The sequence below is a fragment of the Plectropomus leopardus genome, chromosome 18, assembly GCF_026936395.1.
Source record: "Plectropomus leopardus strain MGB_pleo_1.0 chromosome 18, ASM2693639v1, whole genome shotgun sequence".
Classification (NCBI taxonomy): Eukaryota; Metazoa; Chordata; class Actinopteri; order Perciformes; family Serranidae; genus Plectropomus; species Plectropomus leopardus.
Window position 1 is genome coordinate 13,438,163 of NC_142193.1, and position 12,330 is coordinate 13,450,492.

The 12,330-nt window shown below is 39.5% G+C and overlaps 1 protein-coding gene and 1 long non-coding RNA gene across 2 annotated transcripts in view; one reads left to right on the forward strand and one right to left on the reverse strand.

The window, feature by feature from the left end:
* The window catches only part of LOC148186448 (uncharacterized), a 173,171-nt gene that overhangs the window by 73,768 nt on the left and 87,073 nt on the right, over nucleotides 1–12,330 (forward strand). The gene's annotated exons all lie outside the window — the stretch shown is intronic.
* Nucleotides 5,064–12,330, reverse strand: part of elfn1a (extracellular leucine-rich repeat and fibronectin type III domain containing 1a) — a 92,587-nt gene continuing 85,320 nt past the window's right edge. The window contains exon 3 of the mRNA XM_088069242.1: nucleotides 5,064–11,892. Coding sequence (XP_087925368.1) covers nucleotides 9,148–11,517 — 2,370 coding nt within the window. The 5' untranslated portion in view covers nucleotides 11,518–11,892 and the 3' untranslated portion in view covers nucleotides 5,064–9,147. The remainder of the gene's footprint in view (nucleotides 11,893–12,330) is intronic.

Genomic DNA, 12,330 nt, shown 5'->3' on the forward strand with positions numbered 1-12,330 from the left:
TGTGCCGTGTCTGAAATTACTCACTGGTTCTCTCATTCTTTATTCCCTACTACATAAACTCTCAGTAGGTTATTTGATGGAGAGCAGATAATGTTGCACATTTATGAATCATCTTAAGCTTCCATTCAAGAAATTATACTCAACACAGTCCTACATCAGCTGGGTGTGGTCAGAGGAGCTGAAACTTCATAACAAGGCACCCTGTAAGGCTCATGATTCATAATTCATGTTGTGTGTTGACTGAGTTGCTGTTTACAGAGACAGCAGTGCTGCCCAACCAGGTGGCAAGCATTGGTTATGCTTTGGGACTACAAGTCAGGTCTTGTCTTAGAAGTTTGGAGGGATTCAAAGGTCAAAGGCATCTCTGCTGACCCTTCTACAAAGTAGACCATTTTCTATGCTGTACCCAACTCAGAATTATGTCACTCAAATCTGATTTTGCTTTTCAACAGGAGTATTGGACTATTCATTCCTTTTTTTTGCATGCAGAATTCTACAATTGTAATAAGGTTTGGTGGGATGTTCACAATGACAGCAACATTCATATTATAATGTAAACAATCCAAGTTAGCCCTCTGAGCTAATGCATGCTAACTAGGCTGACAACAGACTGGAAATGTGCAATGTGTGTACTTTTTTTTCAACACCAGATATCAAAGGCTAGAGACTGTATCGTATTAAATTGCTGTGAGCTGTAAATTCGCCACTTGCAAGCAGCAGGCAGAAAATAATGTTATCTCAGTGCCTGACTGTGCAAAGCCTCTCTTTCTCAGGGCAGCCCCCTCCGTCCCATTCATACTCACCCTGACTCTGGGTCCGCAGCTGCCTCTAACAGAGAGCAGTGTGAGGAGTGAGGCACCCACCAGAAAACCACAGCAGGGTTTCCCACACATTCATTTATTTGTGGCAGCCTGACACAAATAAATCATCTGCTGCCACCAATAGATTTTTGGAGCTGGACTGCTAATCAGGAGTGCTATTTTAATCTATATTTTTTTGGCTTATTTAAAGCACACTTGTTCTTTGTGCTGGGTCTAAAACTTTGCTTTCACTTACATACCTTCACAAACAGCTCCTCTTATCCCTTGGTGTGATCTGATTAGCTGTGAAGGAATCTACAGATCAGTTATTCACCCTGCATGAGACACACTGCTGTGGAGGAAAAAATAAGTCACGGAAACTTTGCCTGCTGTGCTGCATTTGTGGACCTGCAAAAACATACATATGATAATATGACAATAATTTAAAAAGTCCCCCTTGTCATCAGCTACCACCACACATACACTGTCATTCTGTGGGAAACAATGGACAGCTCAACTTAAAGAATCTAAGTTGACTAAAGGATTGGTGACTGATAAATCAAATTTCAACTTTGGGGGGCCTTAACACTTACTGCTAACTGACAAATGTAAGAATGCTCATACACTAAACTACTGTTGATGTTAGCATTAAGTTCAAAGTACTGTTGTGCCCAGCCTCACAGAGCTGCATATCTTGCCTTGTTAAATTAAAGAACACTGCTGTGACAGTCAGCAGGAAATGTAGAGCTCGGACACTTGATCGTCACTGACTGAGTTGCACAATGGAAATTTTTTGCATCTATAATATGAGACATTGTCAGATTGTTAACATAAAGAAATGTCAACAGAACTTTATTCATTCCATTCAGTGCACTAATGCACAAGTCATTGGTTTCCATAGAAAAACTGACATGACACTTTTAACTTGATCGAGAAAGGAAATGCCATAACAGTGAATGGCATTTCTGCATTTTGTTTAAGCTCATCATTATCAATAGTTGAATTATAATCATAAACTGGCAAATAACAAGTTCTGTATAGCTGTAAAACTTTCCTCTCCTAGAGGTCCATCCAGCTCTGCTCCTGTCATACAGAGATTAAGTGAGAAGTTACGAGTTGAGTCTGTGTGTAATTTCTGCCTTAATGCTAACCTCTGTTGTTCAGTGATGTGAGTAACAACAAATCAAAGTTGACGCCTTCCACAGTCTCTCCCCTTCATTTCCCTCCAGGCAAGACGAACAAGCAAATTGCAATAGAAAGGCAGCAAAAACAGCACTGTAAACACACCATCGATGGCTGAGGTGAGTGAAGCAAAGTAAAGCAATATGGTTATTGCTTTGTTGTAGAAGTTCATTGCATTTTAGAAAGGAGAGACTGCTTTTAGCTTCAGGTCGTGAACTGTTGTTCTTTTTCGGGAGAATTAGAATTGGCTGAAGTTTGTTGAGGACAGAAAATGTATGTGAAGTAAGTGAGACAGTTGGACTTCCAAACAACTTAAAAAACATGGCCTTGACCTGCTCCTGTGATTTTGGATGCAGCCTGGATGTGCACCTTGGCTTGTTTACTTGGTTCGACTAATCAGCAATCCCTGCAGATGTTTACTACTCCTATTATGCTTCCAGAAAGCAGAAACAGGACGGAGAAACACATAGAATCTTTAATATTGTGATTTTGACGCTGTGAAGGGGCCTGAACTTTTGCTTTTAGTCAAAGGTGGTATAAGGACACAGAAAAAGCTTTCAAAAGAAACCTTTTACCTTCTGCCATAGTCGCAACTGTGAATTCATGACAATGGCTGAGCCCCTGCTACATGCTGCTACATTGTGTCATGGTCTATTGAGGCTATTCTGAGTGGAGAAAAGGGTATTTGTGCTCCTTTTCTCCCTGCGTGATTGGTGTAAAATGGCAAGGACAGACACTTTGATTTGAAAGCATGATATTCACACCTTACATTTTGTGTTAATGTTTTCAATACCTGATAATAATGTACTGTCAAAGATTTTATCACAGGAAATATCAAAAGCAAACTTCACCATGCTGTCTTAGAAAGAAAAATACTTCCCAAAACAACATGGGTTCAAAAAATACTAGGTAGTTTTGTGAGAATGAGGTCTTAATCCAGTTGTTTAGTACGGTCATTATTACCCTAATCACATTAAAATAGGACGAGGTAGTAATGGAAACATGTCTGCTGGTTGAAGAGTTTATATTAAAATAAAAATGAGGCTGACAGGCAAAACATATATGAATGGAGATTATGTGATTTTTGGGGAGGTCTATATTGGTGCGCCATCACCAGTTTACCTGATTTGTGTTCAAACTCATGCTTCCAGGCCCTTTATAGCATGTGATGACATGATGAGCCATAAAATTACAAATGTATAGGGTAAAAAAAATCTCTCAGCAGAGTCACACTGTTAATGTGTGCAGCAGAGAGCAGGGTCTAATTACTCTAGAACAGGTTCATATTTAAGTCAAAGGGTCGATGTGTAGTGTAGATGATTTGATTGGATTGTGAGGCACCTTACTGCATAAATTTGTGCATTTATGGGGAAAAATGGCAGTGCAGGTCTGGGCATGTTTTGCTTAACTGTGTTAAAGCATACGTTTCTCATGAAATAATGGAGGGGTTTGATTCATTATATTTGAATAGAAATCATACAAAATACCTACATGATGTGTATAGTGCCAACTCATGCTCTATGTTCACTGGATGCAGCTCTGTCATGTTCTAGTTGTTCTTTGGCTCAAATTTCATACTTGTTCTCTTATATGAAAACAGAAACAGAGAAAAATCTTTAAATTAACAGCTATGCTATGTTGTGAATTCAGCTCAATTCAGTTCTCCATTAAAAGACTGTGTTTGTAGCTCAGCATTGCTGTAATAGCATTTTCGATCTATCAACAACCACTGATCAAAATGTCTCTGGATGCAGCAGTTTAGACCTACAACCAATCAGAGCAACAAAAGATGAGACGCAGTGCTGAGCGACTGACAAATAGAAACAGTCTGCAGCATCCAGAGGTATGCTGTGATGGTGTCAAAATGTCTGCGACTGAGTGTTGCCTTTTTTGCAAATTGAAAATAGTGCTTCAACAGAAAGTCTATTAAATTCTTAATTCTTAATTCTTATTCTTAATTGTTCTTAAATAGTGCTCCTCTTTACTTCCTGCTTCCTGTAGTGTCCACGGTGCAAAGGAGCGGGAGTAAAAAATCACGTCATCACTAGGAGTGTAAATGGCAAGTTTGATTACAATATGTTATTATATCGATTATTTGGGCAACGATACAATATGCTGATGTAACAAAGTCTGTCATGATACACTTTCAGGTCAGTTCAGTTCAGGGGCCTACAACTGGTATCAGGCGATATCAGTAAATATCCTTATTTTTCTCAACTTGGTTGCTTGTCATTTTCTGCCTGTTGCCAGGGCACCAGCACTATTTGAATGCTTAGGAGTGGTGCAATTAGATGAAAATGGGCAAAAAAAATAAAAAGATACGTCATAGGAATGTCAAAACAAAGATGTATCTTAAAGATGATGATATATAGTGATGTTTTCACTTTACATCAGCAGTATCATTGATCATTGATTATTGAATTGATAAATGGATCAACATTTATAAATGATTAAATCCCCAGTCATCACGTATTGTGTGTAAAGCGTGAGTTCCCTGCAAGTCGTCAGTCTTTGTGTCAAGCACGCCCTGTATTCTACAAGTTAATATGTTTAAATACAAAACAAAAAAAAAACAGGCATGCAGTACAGAAATGACAGACAAGGTTTGACTTAATTTGGAATGAGTAGTTTCATAGTTTGTCCACCACAGAGCGCTGACAAAACGATTTGTCCGATAAAGATTGCCTTGCTTAGCTTGTATCTTAGTCAAAATTTTAAAAAAAAAAAAATCACCGTTCTCATGGATCTGTCTCATAATTGCATAATTGTGAAAAAATATTATCAATTGATATATTATTGTTTTTTTCTTTAAACAATAATCAATATTAGTATTTGCCTCAGAAATCCACTTTTAGTAGGGCAAGCATAGACCTGGCTCACAGATAGCAGAGTTTAGAAAACTGATGAGCGCAAGATGTTCATGTCCTGGAGCCGATGAACATTCATGCTCCAGCTAGATGGCAGCACATTGTGTCCGGCAGCTGCGACAGAGCCTGAAGGCGACGCAGCCAGATCCATGGTCAATGGCCGTTAGCCTTAAAGGTGATTCTGGCCAGAAGTCATAATAAAGATGCTGGTGTATTCTGTATGTGCACCCTTAACTTTATTTCACAGTACTTTGTCTGAAAGCAGATAACATAGTATTAAGAAATAAAATAAAAAAAACACATTTTTGTGCTCTTGTTTGTTTTGATGCACTTGAACAACAACTGTTGATCTTTCTAAAGGTTTTTATCAACACTCTTATTAGACACAGAAGTGCTACAATATGCAGTATAAAAACATGTTGCTAAATAGCTAAATAAACTAGAAACCTGACAGCTCTCAGAAGATACTGAAATGCTTTTATAAAAATAACAACAAATGGAGACTTGCCAACAGTATCAACATTGAAATGAAACAAAAGGAAATTTACACTTGTACACATATCCCAAAATCTTAAGGCGGTTGAAATATTAAGTCAGACAACCAAGTTAACACTTTATAAGGTGCTTACATAACACATTCACATCAGGCTCATGAATGCTTCATTTCACATCAATGAATAATATCAGCGTCATAACACACTTACATGAAGTGGACGCAGCATTATGACACAAAAATGATAGAAATGGGCTAACCAATGCCTGCAGTAATACTTATATACTCAGTGTCTAATGGGACAAAAAAGAGTTGATGAAAAAAATGTAACCATATAAATTCGGTCCCTCAGGTTCTGCTCTCAGATTGCAAATTCTGATCGTCACATCAACACAGTTCATAGAGTAAGTCTGTCCTGCTTTTTATTCACATCAAAGCGATTCATATTTTTTTCCATGCAAAAGGCTGTTGTTGCAGCTTTTTAAGCATGCAAAATATGCTATTTGACCAAAACTAAATTTATTTGGAAAAATACAACAAGAAACTAAATTTACAAGAATGGTTTGCTCAATTCTGAAAAATGTGAGCTACAAAAAAAATGGATTATCATCTGACACCTAGACATACTGGTTGTGTTTTCTTGGCAAAGTTAAATCAGAATTGTGGCTCCATTAATCATAACAAAGTGCAAATTGGTTTTGTTTGAATTTATTAAGAACCACTTTGTTTCTGTCCACTTGTTTTTAAATGCATCCTCAATATGGACATTAAAAAGAACCTGAGGGGGAATGCCGCAAATGCTTTTTTAATCACGTCATCGTGTTGCGCCCTCTTCTCTTATGCAATGGTTTAATGCAGGGGTGTCTAATTCATCTTAGTTCATGGGCCACATACAGCCCAATTTGATCTCAAGTGGGCTGGACCAGTAAATCCATTGCATAATAACCTATAAATAACAACACCTCCAAATTGTTCCATTTCTTTCAGCTTAAAGAAGAACAAGTACATTCTGATAATGTTTCCATTTCAACAGTATGTCTCAGTTTTTCCCCACTCAGTCAGCCTACTACTCACTGTCATCACATATGCATTGTCCATATATTTCCACTCCTGTTTAGTAATTCTGGCATCATCACACCAAACTTATGTGGCAGTTACTAGAGGGCAGGTTAACTGTTCCCCTGCCTAACAAACCATTAACAAATCTACAGTTTTGGCAGTGCCCTAGCAATGTTGTTTTAAGATAGAAGTCTGATAGAGTTTCTTTTGTCCTGAAGATGTTGATTGACAATATTCTGCACAATGTACAGTATATTTAAATACGGTTCTGTGTTTAGAGATGTGGTATGGTAAGGGTGCTCTGAGGCGACATTTTACCTGAATTAGGTTTCTCACTGTTGAACTTTCTCCTGAAACATTACACCACTTACAATCCTTTCTCACTGGACGTGATGCGTCAGTGAGCAACCATCAGATTGTTTCAGTGTTTTCCAATGAAGATGTCAAACTGCTCCGTGCATCAACGAACAGGCTAAGTGACATTTCGCTTGTTTGAAAAACCACTCGCCCTGTTTATGTTTTGCAAAAGCTTTGCACACCTTCAAGCTTTTTTAAGAGCTGTACCAAGCTATTCCTTAGGCTCGCTCTGGGCTCAATGGGCTTGCTGAATGTTGTTGTCACTCGTAGTATGTTAGTTTTCGTGCTCAATCCGCCAGAGTTCACTCACTCACTGTATATCAGTAAGAGATGTCAACCCTTACATTTGCACCAATATTAGGTATACAAAGTCATCCAATGAGCTGGATTGGACCCTTTGGTGTGCCATATGTTTGGCACTTCTGGTTTAATGGCACCTGTCTGCAGAATTTGTGCCACCACCTGTTGTTGGGACCAAATAATTGCACCAAAGTCATGGATAAATGCACACGTTAAATAGCATTTTCTTTTGCTGTTTTTTTTTTCTGTGAATTTGGTTATTTTCACTAAATTAGAATGGAAACTTGATTAATGAGAGCAGAAGAGGAAAATTTAAAGAAACCTGCTGTGGCTTAGGGAAAAAGTTAGCTTTGCTTTCTAAAATTGTGAAGTTACAATTCAGGAATATTTATAATATTAGAAGTTGAGACTTTTTAAATTTCTCTGCAGACCCAGAAATTACTGACGTGAGACTGAACTGAGTAACCTCAAAGAGCTGTTTTTCTGCTTATTGATGATACATCTGGACCTACATTATTACAATTCTTCAAATGAGTGGGAGAGTTGAAATACAAACTTATTTCTCATTCGTGAATATGCAATGAGTCATCATGAGCCCGTCTGGAACAAGTTATACCAACATCTTACAAAGAAAAAGCGTTAATAATTACTCAAAAAATTTCATGATATACAAATTCACAGCCAGTAAGTCAGAGGATTCAGTTTCACATTCTCAAATTTTACTCTAGCACGTTGATATTCGTCTGGTACGTAGCTTTCATAATATACAAAAAGATTCAACAGCCTAGCAGTTAAAAAATCAAATGAAACCTCTCAGCAAGCAACAAGGCCCATCCGAACAACAAACTACTTTCCTGCATTTATCGGGTCAGACATTATGCAATATAATACACTGGAAGAAATATTGAAGCAAAGGAAAAAAACAAAACACAGTTAATAGCATTAAATAAATATTTCCGTACATAAAAGCTGCCATAGACAGATCAGAATATGTATCTGTTACATTCATCCATCGGGCTCTCCTGCAGGGATGAGCAGCTGTCTTTACCTTAACAAGCGGTGACAAAGTACAGCTGCCTTCCCTTTTAAATGTTAGTGATTAATAGTAGGCTTTCAATACTATATCCTGTATGTGGATATTATTGTTCCCCAATGTTTTCACTTAGTAACCGATACAATAAAAAAAGGAAAGAAAGTCAGCATGGACCTACTGCTGTATGTTTGTACGATTCCCAGACCGTGCAGAAATATTGTAAACATTTCAGCTTTTTCTACTTTGGTACTAAAGATACAAATGATGGTTTGTGAAACTGATGATTGAGACTTTTATTACAGCATGTAATATACTGCATCTTTCCTGCATGAAATCTGTCAGATTCCATCCAGTGAGTACTGCGTTGTGTGATAAAGGGGACATAAAAACTGAAGTTGTCTGTATGTTTTAAATGCATGTAAAAGCTTTTTAAAAAAGAAGAGAATAAAAAAGCAGGCGGTGACGGTTAAAATGACAAATAAAGTGGCCGTTCTTCAGCAACAAGTTATTCTAAATGAACAGCGCTCCTTTTGATAAACCTGATTCATCCACTAATACTTATCCATTTACACAGCAAACATTGCAAATATAGATACCCATATCTGTACATAGTGTTGTTGAATTAAATATATGCAGGGAGGGAAGAAAACAAAAGTTCTTTTTGAATGAAGGGTCCAGATAATTCCTCAAAAAAAAAAAATTGAGGCTTCAGTAGACATATCTTCATATAGTAGTTTCATATTACACAACAGCAAATCCACTGTCACAGGACTTGGCCATGCGATACCCAAAAACCTATAATCCATTGTAACATATATATTATTAATTTGCAATATATTTTCTCTTTAATAGATAAAAGTTTTCCCGATGAATGCTTTACATAATATGACAAATTTAAAGACTCTTTACCCCATTTTCCTCATAGTCAAAAGAGAATGTGATACACGTGAGTGAGTAGTTGATTATAATATGGAAGTATCCATTGATTTAATTGTCAGATGAGGTTCTTGTGTCATTTCTGCAATGTATGGTCCATTTTAAAAACACCTAGAGAGGTTATGATTTCTGTTGGGATGATACGCCTTTCCAGTAGTCTAAAATATCATGCAGGTCCTCATCCTTTGCAAACTGGACTTTCTTACGCAGTGCGTGGCCCGCTGCCATGTATTCCTCATCTTTGTGCCGCTTCCGGTGGAGTTTGAATCTCTCCCAGATGCTGTGTGAGGGTTTGCAGTAGTATTCAGGACTGGAGGAGTAGCTTAGATTGTGATACTGAGATGACAGCTGGGAATACGCTAAGTCTCTGGAGCGGGAGTGAGTGAGAGGCTCCAACATGGAGGACTTGTGGCTGTCAGGTCCTTCAAGCTCCTCTATCTGAGCATCGGGATATGAGTGCCGGTGGTCACTGTACTGACGGATCTTCTCTGCCTCGGCCCTCAGGATGGCGGCAGCTGGTGTTACAGTGAGGATGGTCTCTCCTGTTGGGGAGGTTTTCTCTATGTACTTGGATTCAGAGCGATAAGGCCTGGGGCTTCGCATGGGCCCTCCTGTGGCAGTGCTGGGCCTCTTTGGCGAGGCATCAGAGGTCCGATGCCTTTGCAGAGAGTGGTGATAGCTGTCCTTATACACTGGGGACAGAAGGCCAGATTTACTCTGCGGGTGTTCTGATATCAGAACGAGCTGGGGCTCTGCAGTGGACACTGCTCCAGATTTCCCTTGAAAAGAGGTGGATTCAGACTTCAGAGCATCTATACAGTTGTTAATTATCTGATTGACTTTATCCACCTCTTTTGCAATGGTGGAAATCTCTGCCACTGACCCCTGGCTATTCCCAGCCATCCCCATGTCACACTCCCTGCGTTCATGGTGATCCACGCTGCGCACCTCCATGTAATTCCCTTTCATCATTTTAGGAGTATCGCTTATCTCTTGAAATTTGTACTGCTCCATTTCAGCTGCAGATGGCAGGTATGGCATACGTGCCATGCTCTCACCGGCCAACAACTGCTTCTGCGACATTCGCGATATAGTCCCTCCCTCCAGTTCTTGTCCATATTTGAGTTCTATTATATTTTTCTTCAGGCTACCTGCTTTTTTGTGCTTCTCATCTTGTTGTCGCTTTCTTCGCAAGCAATAGTAGACCACACCCAGAAAAATGACCATGCTAAAGAGGCAGCCCAAAATTGTCATAATGTAGTGAGTAGCAGTTGCATTGTTTACAGCTCTATCTTTTCCATTCCAAGGGCCAGTAGTGATTGTCAGACAAGTGTGGTTGTGTCTAAGAGAATTTCGTATCGAAGCGACACAGTAAGTGTAGTTAGTGTGGGGTTTAAGGTTTTTTATTTCAATGTCCTCTTTTATATCCTTCAGGTTTTGAATATCTGTGAAAAAGCTGTTGTTGTACAGAACCAGGATGTACATCTTCTTGTAGGGGTAAGGAATCTGAACTGTGATGGTGGCAGCTGTATTGGATACTTGCTTTAGTTTCATGAAAGGGTTTACTTCCACGTCGTTGTAGGTTGTACTGATGGTAATGTCTTCTGGTTCTGTGCCTGAGGGACAATCTTCCAGCCCACAGAGTGTCGAGTCCGGTGGGGGCGTTGTAGGCTCAGTGGGCATAGGAATAAATGGTGTCACATAGTCATCTGTACACACAGTGGTGAGCATATGAAGGGCATTTCGATATGTTGGGTTGTTTGGATTCTGGCTCAATAAACTATAGCCAGAGACGCCAGGTGGGGAGTCGCAGACCATCCGCTCATTTGTCCTGTTGGGGAAAACTGAGAGCCATTTGACAAAACCAAGTAGTTCACACGAGCAGTTGAAAGGGTTGGTGTACAGCTCACAGGTTGTCAGTTTAGACAAACTGGTGAACGTGGACCCATCTAACTGCTGAATCCGGTTCATGGAGAGGTCGATGTTCTCAATGTTGGGGCATTCCCAAAAGGCATTGGGTGTCACAGTCTCAATCAGGTTTGCCTGGAGGTAGAGGTACTGCAGCTTTCCTAAACCCCTGAGGATCCCCTCTGTCAGGTTCCGCAACTTGTTGAAGCCCATTTGAAGGACTTGTAAGTTAAACTGAGCTGAAAAGGCCCCGTCCTCTATGTAGGAGATTTCATTCTTTGTCAGGTTCAGGTAGGTCAAGTTGGCAAAGCGACTAAGGGCAGAATAATGGATACTCTTGATTTTGTTTTCATTCAGACGAAGGTCCACAATGGTGCTGTTGATATGCTGTGGGATGGCCTCATAAGGTGGTTGGTTTTGGCTACAAATCGCAAGCCATACAAAGCCCTTTTCACCCTCAATTAACCAGCAGTCTCCATTGACTCTGCCAATGTGAGTCAAATATACAATGGCTACAGACCAAAACAAGGCACTCATCACCATGCCTAAGCTGCAGGCCATTGGTGCTTCTCTGAGAGTCATGTGCAGGGCCAAAAAAATGAGGAGGGGTGATACCGTTGTGGTTTCAGTGCAGCTGAGACGATATTGTTGGAAAATCAGCTGGACGTTCAACTGTTCTCCGGGCCAGAAACAATCCTTTTATTTGTCTCCTCCTCATTGATGGATGGTATTGTCCCCATGTACCAATCAGAAAAATGTGGAGAATCTGCCCTTACACTGAGTTTCTTTCATTGAGGTTTGCCTGCAGTGAACTTGTGGTGAAGCTTATGAGATTCCACTGCCTCAGGTTGGCTTGTGCTTTTCTCCTTAGAGGTTACCATCATTAAATGGTCTCATCTTTTTGTTTCTGCCACTGTCTTCCTTTCTGGGTCTCTCTCATGTGTACAGAGACAAAACCTGCAAAAGACAAGAACACATAGTTGACGTTAATTACGTTCTATCAGAATAAGAAATACACAGCCTTTTTAAAGTTTGGAATCACCTGTCACAAAAGCTTTATTCAGTACAGTCAGACGTTTGATCGGAGTACTCTATATTTTTGAGTGGTCTTTGAAGAAAGTCCTCTTTACAAATAGATGTTATTTTGCATGATGGTTGTGTTCGGTACATGGAGACTGACAATCCAAAGGGCTTTAATAATCTGGATTTAACAGGTGTGTTGCTTTTGCAAAGCTATTCTTAAAACCTAAGAATACAAACAGAAGGTATGTCAAGGATTAGCATATGAACAGGAAATATCAACTGAGCTTGCTATGGACCAAAAAAAAAACCAAAAAAACCCCCCACAGTTTAAACCTATTAAATCCAACCCCTGAGTTAACTGCAGAAGGCCCG